The sequence below is a fragment of the Syngnathus scovelli genome, chromosome 10 (assembly GCF_024217435.2).
Source record: "Syngnathus scovelli strain Florida chromosome 10, RoL_Ssco_1.2, whole genome shotgun sequence".
NCBI lineage: Eukaryota > Metazoa > Chordata > Actinopteri > Syngnathiformes > Syngnathidae > Syngnathus > Syngnathus scovelli.
The window spans coordinates 10277179-10287374 of record NC_090856.1 but is presented as its reverse complement, the minus strand read 5'-3'; the positions used below and the strand labels follow the sequence as shown (position 1 = coordinate 10287374).

The window sequence follows — 10196 nt, the reverse complement described above, 5'->3', positions numbered from 1 at the left end:
CCCTGTTTATATATATATATATATATATATATATATATATATATATATATATATAATAAAAATCTCAAGTTTGAGTGATAATGCTATGAAAATAAAGCCTTAAATTAGCTTTAGCATTAGCGGATCAATGATGTAAGCGAGCAGCCGCGTTCCGCCGCTGGGAACCGACTCATGGAGAACGTCCACATTTGTGCATGTGTGTGTGAATGTTGTGTCTCGCAGACGTAATTCCAGCTGCGTGAAACTTAAACTTCCCCTGGGACTCTGCAACGTGTAAGATTTCTCACCGGAAAATACACGGCACTCGGCCAGAGAGCACAAAAACGTTTTCCTCACGTCTCTGGGAAAACTGCAATTAAAGAATATAACAGCAACCAATGATAAACAAAACAGATCAGTAATATCAAAGATTTCACTTTCCATACTGGTTCAATTTGACAACTTTTGGGACATCATCACTGAGCAGCTCTCCTTGATTCAGTTCAATCAGTTACTCACTCACAATGGCAGCAGTTACTAGCTTACCAGCCGGCGCGGACTTGCAAGCGTCACATTCACAGTACACTTGTCCAGGTTTTGAATTAATAGAAATGTTAACATAAAATTGTTTTATGTGAAAATACACGTCGGACGAAAAATGGCATTTTGAATTTTACTATAGGATTATCCTGTGGATTGTTATGGATATATTTTTGTGGTTAACTTTTTAAAATGTTACATTTGAAATCCAACACGATCATCCTGTGGAATCTCAGTTATATTTTTGTGGTTAACGTTTTAAAATTTTACATTTAAAATTCAACACGGCAAAAACCAAAAGGGTACACTCAGACTACAAAATAAAATAAACATAGAACCACACATACAAAATATTAAAAATAGCAATACCACCCCCCCCAAAAAAATATTCAATGAGCACAAGCAACATGATGTGCAAGCAGGTGTCTCACCTGCAGCACACTGACTGGACGGAGAAAACTTTCCAGGCAAAGAAGAAAAAGACAAGACTCTCCTGACTTGTGAGGTCCAAAGGATTAAATAGTTATCCAAGGGATGAAGACGACTTTCCAGAGGATGAAGAAGATGAAGAAGTCCTCCAGAGAACGAGGAAGATGACGAATTTCCTGAGTATCCAGAATGCTGGTAGCCTTGGATGAATTCTCTCGCAAAGCCCTGAGAAATGCTCCTCCTTCTGGCTGCTCAGCGTGGAGCCTCGGGGTGTTGTTGGATGTATCTTTTTTTTTGGGGGGGGGGCTACTGTGGGGGAATTTCAGCAGGATCACCCACAGGTGGCAGCCAATTGCGGAGCCGTGATCGATCCGCCAGCAGAGATCGCTTGCTGGCGTTTGCTGGGAAGCTGCCCACGTCTCCGGAGTGTGGCTGATGTCATGGGTGTCGGGTTTCCAGCCTGGGGGGGCAGAGGGGGCCATCAATTGGGGTGCGGGACTAGGGTGGGAAATTTGCTCGAGGTATGGGCCATGTGAGTGTGGCTCCTCCCTCCGGTGGGAATGGAGCAGACAAGGAAGAGGAGGAAGAAGAGTGTTTGTTGGGAAACAGCCCAGGTGTGAGCGTACATGAGGGTCTTTGCCTAAAGCAAGTCGTCAAAAGCTCACTCACTTTGTGATGCACAGAAAATTGCAAAAAAGTTCCTATGTTAAAGTCGCTGTAAAGTCAGTTTAGAGGTTTCGGAATACATATTTGAAAATACAAAAATTGTTGACAATGACAGCCCTCTGGCGTAGCAACTTTCGAGTGCCCCATTGTTGATCGCAAGTGTACGCAAGTCGCGCAGACAAAAAGTCTAACGCGAGTGCACCAGCTCAGCGAAATCCAAGTATTCTTTTGCAGGCCGGATTCAACAACTCTCGTGGCTCCTCGGGGTCATGAACTTTGGGTCCTGAACCCAACGCTACACGAGACGCGAGCGCCTCCAGTAGGACAGTAACACGAGATTCCATGGGGGCAGGTGGGGGGGGTAGGATGCAGTCACGCCCACCAGGGGGTGGCCATGCCCGCTTTTGTGTTGGCGTCATGTGACTTTTGACCCTGTGTGAGTTCATGTTTACTGCAGTGATTCATGTGGAGCAGAAAGGCGAGATGGTTGCCTTTAGGAGGCAAAAAAAAAAGTCTTTGTGTTGCTGAAATGAATAGCACCCCCACCCTAGACAGACACAGACGCACGCACGCACGCACGCACGCACGCACGCACACACACCACCACCAACTTCTCAAAACCCTTCCTTCATCACTACCTGGGGGGTGAAAAAGCTTTGCCTGGTCTAAAGTTCATGTAAGATCAACAAATATTTCCATATATATATATATTTGTCTGCGTGTGTGCGTGTGTGTGTGCATACTGTCCCTATAGGTATTGAAGTGCAGCGTCAGCACAGTGCTGGTCTTCTTCCCACTGGTCAAAAAGCTGCTACATTTTCACGACCTTCTCTCTCTCTCTCTTTCTCGTTCTCCCTTCTCTCACACACACACACACACACATGCACACATGCACGCACGCACGCACACACACACACCCTTCTGACGATCTGGGTATTATGTAAGTGCAAGTTTCCTGTTGATTTTGAATGCTAAACAGCAACCCCCCACATATTGGCATCATCATTAACTCAAAAGCCTTTTCTTAGTCTCGTTTTTCTTGTTTAATTGTTTGAGGTGTCACACGACGGGAGTTAATCTTCAAGCATAGTTTGTCTGTCCTGTACCTGTCACAATTTCACAGCAGAGCGGTAAACGAAGACGAAGAAGAAAAAGAAGAAAAATTTGCTGACTCCAACGGCCATAAAAAGATGAAAGTGTTCTCCGTCGAGGCCCTCAAGAGAGCTCGTTAAAGAGAACTTCTGATCAGAGAGACGAAAGACGGACACACTGAGCGAGACGACCAGCTAAGACCCTTTACCAAAGCTGAGTAGTACGACAATTTAGCCAAACTCACTATCATTAGCGTGCATCCCAAATCCACATTGTTGTCATGTTTCCCTTCCATGGGTGCGCTCAAAATATTTGTCCAAAATCTACATTTTAGTTTTAGGTTCCCAAAAATGTCCCAATTCATTTGTCCATCGTTTCGTCACTTCCTGTTGGTGTCGTAATACTTTTGTCCTTAATAATGTGCCTAAACGCCACATTCACGTTCGGTAGGCGTCCAAACACTATAAAAACATTATTATACGTATTTGACACTTCAGACAAAAATTTTGCGTTTTATGGGGCATGATGAAAGCCCACTCTCTAGTGTCCAGTTGGTACAAGTGCTTTTTTTCTTTTTGTTAGCCTGGCCTCGCATCAGTCCGCCCCAAAGCGTCCAGCAGAGCGACAGATTGTCAGGGCGGCACGAGCGCGCCAGGCTCAGCGGGGTCACATCCCGCCAGTGCCCGGCCAGAGACGTTACGCAGGCCTTGACTGGCTCCCGCTCTGGGCGGCGTGCTAACATGGCGCTACCATGCTAACGACATATGGTCATGATTCATCGTCTCCTCAGGAAATTCTTGCCATAAATACAACAAAAATGGCCCAAAAATTACATTCACTGCATCTTTAAAGAGAAAATTCATCTTTTTATGGCCTGATGTAGACTGTATATTATCATTATTACATACTATATATATATATATATATATATATATATATATATATATATATATATATATATATATATATATAGGGGCACGTTTGTAATCATCATAACATTTTGCATTAACCACTGGAATTGTAAAGACTGACAATATATTGCGTTTGGCATGGAAAGTCACCAATGTATCATTTTTGTACACCGCAATTCTAAAATTCTGATTAAAAAAAAATACATTTGGTTGTCAACTGTGTTATTTGGCTGAGAAAATGTTGCACTTGAATGTGAAACTCGAGGAAGTGAAGCGCTGCAGCGGCTAGTGTGCGGCGTGCATGCAGACGAGTGCGACTCCTCCAGCATGAATGAAGTCGAGGAAGATGAAGGCGGTGTCATGTGCCGGAGCTTCATCAGTATTCCATCGCTCACTCTGGGGATGATTCGCTCATCTCTGCACGCCTTTGACACCGCCACATTACATGTTGCTTTTTTTTTTTTTTTTAAATCAGTGTTTTTTTTCTTGTTACATTAACTTCTTTTTACACTTTAATGACAGGTAATAAATTAACATATCAGATATTTGAATAATAACTATATACAGAGAATTATTAAAGTAAAAACAAAATCTAGTCTTAATTATTCAATAATTTATCATAACCATTTATCATTATCCTTATTATTTACATAAAATTGGTACACAAGTAAAACTGCATTTTAAAAAAAACAAAGAATAAGCAAAAATAAAACAAATCTAAGCTGCTGATTCGCTCATGCCTGCACACCTTTGACACCGCCACGTTACATGTTGCTTATTTTTAAAGTGTAGCATCAGTGTTTTTTTCTTGTTACATAAATAGTGATTAACTTCTTTTTACACTTTAATGACATGTAATAAATAATTTTTTTACACAAAATTGGTACACAGGTAAAATTGTACAATATATAGCATTTAAAAAAACTTAAAAGAATAAGTAAAAATTAAAACGTAAATAAATCAATCTTAATCTTGAATCAAATCTTAATGAATCAGTTATCACTTATCTTAACCAGATTATTCAATTTATTTGTCTTTTATCATTATTATTATTGTTGTTGTTATCACAAACGTTAATTTTGGTGAATTTGTTATTAAATGATTTCATTCATGATTAGTACTTGAAGCTGCCAGCTGCCAGGCAAGTAGTGAACACAAACCGTGAACGGCGCGCGTACAAGTGTGACGGTGTGCACACACACTCACCATGCTCTCGAGTAGGTGGAGGTGGTCTTCTTCAGGTGGTCCACATCAGAACGCCAACAAACGGCAATGCGCCAAAACAAAAACAAAGACAAAATCAGTCCACACTTGCAATATCCACCGCAAAATCAGATGATAAAAGTCCCGATAAATCCCTGGCTTGGTTCTCTTCTTTCGGTGTCGTCCGTTGGTTTCGCTCGGCCCGCCCGGGTGGCAGACCGTCAGAAAAAAAAACAAGATGAAAAAGGGGAAAAAAAGAGAAGGAGGAGGAAAAGAAAAAGAAGAACGCCGCTGAGCTGTGCGCTGATGCTCGCTTGTCGATCGGGAGACTTCGGGCGAGTTCGGCTCTTTCCGGAATGGAAAGCGCACGAAGTGACGCTGATTGGCCAATTAATTTGGCAGTTCACTTGTGGCGCTCACGCACGCCATAACACGCGCGTTACATTTGACAGTTTCCAATGTTTCGACAGCTTTTACAGGTGACTATACTGACTCAATTTACATCTTTTGTTTTCAACATTTCTGATGCTAATGTTAGTGTGCGTGTGAACTCAAATACTAAGTTAATCATTTGTATGATTGCTTGATACCAAAATATATTTGGCACATATACATATATATACTACATATATATATGTACTATATATATATATATGCACCCACGCACACATGCACACGCACACGCACACACACACACACACGCACACACACACACACACACACACACACACACACACACACACACACACACACACAAACACACACACACACACACATAAACATAAACAGATTATCTACTGTATAACCAGTTGTAAAATTGTAATGGTAGTGTCATTATGTATATGCACAAAGTAGTGGTTAGGCTGCCCTCTCCTCTTTAGCCCCCACGCCCCCCAACCCGCCTGTTGGAGAAGCCACCAGATGGCTCCGCCCTCCTGAGGGCATGCATGCTAATATTAGCTTCATTCTCTCAAGGTAGACTTCCAGTGGCAGATGGCATGAAGCATCCTCGTCACTGCACAATGTCCCTCCGCTCGCAACAGCAAATGATGCATATTAAAAACAAAACAATCATAGCAAATCATCCCCAATCATTTAAAAATCACTTCCAAAGAAACAAAACGAGGAAGAGAACTGGAACTAGAAGAATAGTTGTACTACTAAGACACAGTTTATTTTGTACACTTTTGTTTTAATTATTTGCTGAATTGTCTTACTACTGAGGGCAACATGGACTTTAAGCTTACCTGAAGGCATCATAGTGCTTGCAGCTAGTTGAGGACCGCCACTTGCTGCCTCAAATGTCACCTAACAGGACAGAAAACATATTTCATTTGACAGCAACAATAAAAGTCGGTTAACTTTTATCGTGGCGATTGGTGTAATGACTTGTCTGTGCCAGAGGGGGCACTATGAGCACAAGTGCTAATGAAAGAGCATCACCCAGGAGGGGTGCGCGGGCATCGGGGCGGCATCGCGGCCAGCTAATTGACTTCCTTGCTGGCGTTCGCCAACACAACCACACGACAACATGGCCATCAGCGTGGTTGACGGGATGCCTGCAAAATTTCACAAATCAGAAAAATCGTTAGATGAACGCTGGAGTTTGTCCCAGCTGTGCACCCTGGACTGGTCGACAGCCACTGTCAGTGAACATATTTTAAAAGTTGTGCTTGTAGAATCATGCAGCAACAAAAGTGCCTTCGCTCAGCGCCCGGTTCTCCATAAAAACGAAGGCCACATTTGAAGACAAAATTCAAAGACGTTTTGAATGACTAATATTGATTTTGCTATACTACTGCATAAAATAGAAAGGACGCAAAATTAGTGTTCACATTTCCAAATTTAAAAAAAGGTAACAAGAAAATAAATATAATGCACACAATTCGTTAAAAAGACATGGCAAGTCACGTGACTAAAACGTAACAAGTCGCGGGACTTATTTTTTTTCTCCATTTCCGCATACGTCACGGTCAACGCAATAAAATACATGTCTCACTCGAGGTGACTTGCAAGTTTAAAAAAGTAACAAGACGCTACACACGATGTTACACACTTGTATGTTATTTATGTCAGAAAAACGAAACTATGACGAGAATACATTTGCGTCTTTCTACTTCCGCCTACCTCACAGCTGCCGCACGTGAAAGTTCATTGACTTGTTGGGGCCTGGGGGGAGAAACCTTTAAAGATGTCGTCGTCCTCTGCAGCGCTTCGCTTCTGCGCCAACATTAGCTGGCTGTTCACCGAGCTGCCAGACTTCCCGCAGCGGATGCACGCGGCTGCTGCGGCCGGCTTCCGAGCGGTGGAGGCAGCCTGGCTCTATGACGCCGACCCGCTGGAACTTCGACGGGCCAAAGACGACCTCGGCCTGGAGGTCGTCCTCATCAATACGCCGCCCGGTCGGGGAAAGAAACGATCGACACCCCTCTTCACCAATTATCATACTCATCATCATGTGTTGCAGGTGACGTCAAGGCGGGCGAGCTGGGCTTGGCGGCGGTTCCCGGACGAGAAGGAGACTTCAAACGAGGGCTGGATCAAGCCATCGAGTACGCACGAGCTCTGGACTGCAAAAGGTCACACGCACGCACAAGCTGGGCCTCTTTATTAGTTAGACGCACAAATAAATAAATATATAAAATACTTAAAATTCTTGATATAACTTGCGTATTGATATAATTATTTTTTTTTTAAAGAATGCATTTTTTTAAATAATGCTTTTAAAAATTGACAGTGATGGTTATGTAACAGGATTCACTTGATGGCCGGCCGGGTTCCGGCGGGGATGGATGGTGGTCCCGCGGTCGTTCGGGAGATGGAGGCGGTCTTCGTGCGGAACCTCAACTACGCTGCCGAGCTGCTTTCCAAGGTGAAGGCATTTCACTGTAACAACTGACCAAGGCAACACCGGCAACCATAACCTTCCTCTCGGCATTAGGAAGGAATGACTGGCTTGATTGAGCCCATCAACACGCGGGTGACTGACGCTCGATATTTCCTGTCGTCGCCTCACTACGGTAGAAACTGCTTCGGCCCAAGCAACAACAAAAAAAGGAAAAAATAAAACATTTATTTTGTGCGCAGCTGCCACCATCTTGGGAAAAGTTGCCAAAGATAACATCAAACTGCAAATGGTGAGTGGTCACTCACCAAGTATTTGTTGACGTTGACTTGCTTACATTCTCATTCTACACTTTCAGGATGTTTTCCATTGGCAAATTATGGATGGGAACCTGACGCAAAACATGCAGCGATACTTGCCGCTGCTGGGTGAGCCATGGAAATAATGCTTTCATTTACAAAATGACAATTGTAAAAGTTTTAAATTAATGCTTTCTTAACATCATGATATCATTGTGACATATTTTTTTCGCAAGGTCACGTACAGGTGGCTCAGGTTCCCGGCAGGAACGAGCCAGACAGCGAGGGCGAGATCAACTACGACTACATCTTCTCCATGCTGGAAGCGCTTGGCTACCGTGGCTACGTCGGCTGCGAATACAAGCCGCTAGGTGGGTTGGCGGCTGTTATCAGTTTCCAAAGTGGCACTTAACCTGGCACCTGCACTCTTCTCCAGGAAGCACGCAGGAAGGTTTGGGTTGGCTCAAAGATTACTGGACACGCAGGAAGTGATGCAACATGGCAAAAGGAGCACTCAGAGGTTCACATTGTGAAAGTGGCCCATGCCAAGTCAACACTTATCACGCCAGCCCACTCCCAAAAATGAAATCTGATAGAATGACGGTTGGATTTATTGAGCCTTTGTCAGCATGCATGAAGTGGCTTGTACTGTGCACCATATCATATACAACAGAGGTGCAATTAATCGTCAATTTAATGTGTAATTACTTTTTTTATGTTTTTAATTTTAAAAAATAGTGGCATTTTAGTGTCTCCAGTCAATATTCTCCGATTTCTGGTGTCCTCCATGATGGCTGGCTTTGTCTTTTGTATTAAATTAATGCATTTGCTGATGCTTTGGAAAACAATGATTTTGCCCATTTTTTGATGTTACAAATCAAATCAGCAACCAAATCGTAATTTACCCGTACTGTTAACTTGAAAAAAGTCCTGTTCTTGATAAAGGGATGGAAATTGAAGTACCTACTTAGAATGTCCATGATAGAGTTGAAGAGCGTGCACTATTTCTGTTATGGCTGTTATGGCCTCCAGTGTTTGACATCCTAAAGCTCTGTGCGTGTGTGCACATTTGGCTTACAGTGATGCTGTGCCATTATCCCTCAACAAAAGGGGGGGGGGGTTAAAAAAAAAAAAAAAACCTCTGTAAATGTCCTTCCCATTAGAGTTTGGGGTTGAATTAAAAAAAAAACTAGTAAGGCACTTTTAGGCAGTGTAAAGCAAAAAAAAAGAAAAAGAAAAAAAGCATAGACTGAAATGTGAGAACAAACCCTGAAGTGCTAGTCAAAGCCCAACATGTCCACAGTCCAGATCCAATCCAAACTCTTTTGGCTTCCTCTTAAACAGGAAATATGCAAGACAAACAAAACTCCCAACATGTTCTTTTCAGCGACTGGTGGTGTGTGTGTTCATCTTGCAATTAATTGGCAACCAATCTCGGGTCCTTAGAAAATAAACACTCCAGCGCCAACCACAGAGGACCAAGATGTGAAGACTATGGGAAAGTTCAACATTTCACACTCGGTGAGTGTAGACGGTGGTCCTGTGGTGGACTGGTGACCAATCCAGGGTCCAAAACCAATCAGTCATAAACTCTGGTTTCACCCTTATTACGTTCCAAGCTGGATGAAATGTTCAGTGATTCGAAATCTGAAAGTGCGTAAGGCGATCCTGGGTGTAGCCCGCCTTTGAAACTAATGGATGGAAAGTCCCACGTTCCATTTCATTGCAGCATCTTAAGTGTGGGAATGTCATGTCCGGGAGTGTTTTCAGCACTGAGTCCAAAAGGCGCAACACTTTAATGCACTACCTTGTCGATCATTCCTAAGCAGGGGCCGCTCAGTGTGAAAAATCCTGTGCTAACTGCACAAGAACCAAAAGGAGTCAAAATTCAAGCATTTCAGATGAAATGCCAAAATAATTAAAAAATGTCTTCTAACAGCTTAGCTTGATGCTACCGCTTACAAGCCATGATGTAGTTTCTTCTAGGCAGCTCACTAACGACAACTGGCGCAAACTGTTTTTAACTTGATTGAAGTGTTGGTTACAAGAGTCCGGTCCAGAGGTTGAAGCAAGCCGTGTTGATGACGGACTCCAGGTGATGGTACATGGAGACCAGCTGAGGTGGTGGGCTGCCGCCGCTCTGCGGCTGTGGCGGCAGTGGCTCACGCAAAACCACCTTGAGACTCTGCAAAGAGAAGATTATGGCAAACACGCAGGTTGGTAGCGTTGACG

The 10196-nt window shown here is 43.2% G+C and overlaps 2 protein-coding genes across 11 annotated transcripts in view; one reads left to right on the top strand and one right to left on the bottom strand.

Moving 5' to 3' along the window:
• The first annotated feature begins 7011 nt into the window (after positions 1 to 7011).
• Positions 7012 to 8812, top strand: hyi (hydroxypyruvate isomerase). The gene is made up of 8 exons (XM_049728946.2): positions 7012 to 7222; positions 7288 to 7399; positions 7575 to 7692; positions 7762 to 7840; positions 7908 to 7957; positions 8024 to 8093; positions 8201 to 8335; positions 8401 to 8812. Exons 1-8 carry the CDS (start codon positions 7012 to 7014, stop codon positions 8454 to 8456), a joined length of 831 nt encoding a protein of 276 aa, XP_049584903.1. The 3' UTR covers positions 8457 to 8812.
• Positions 8558 to 10196, bottom strand: part of szt2 (SZT2 subunit of KICSTOR complex) — a 30052-nt gene continuing 28413 nt past the window's right edge. For all 10 annotated transcript variants that reach the window (XM_049728665.1, XM_049728704.1, XM_049728696.1 and 7 more), the window contains one exon: positions 8558 to 10149. In XM_049728665.1, coding sequence (XP_049584622.1) covers positions 10006 to 10149 — 144 coding nt within the window. In that variant the 3' untranslated portion in view covers positions 8558 to 10005. The remainder of the gene's footprint in view (positions 10150 to 10196) is intronic.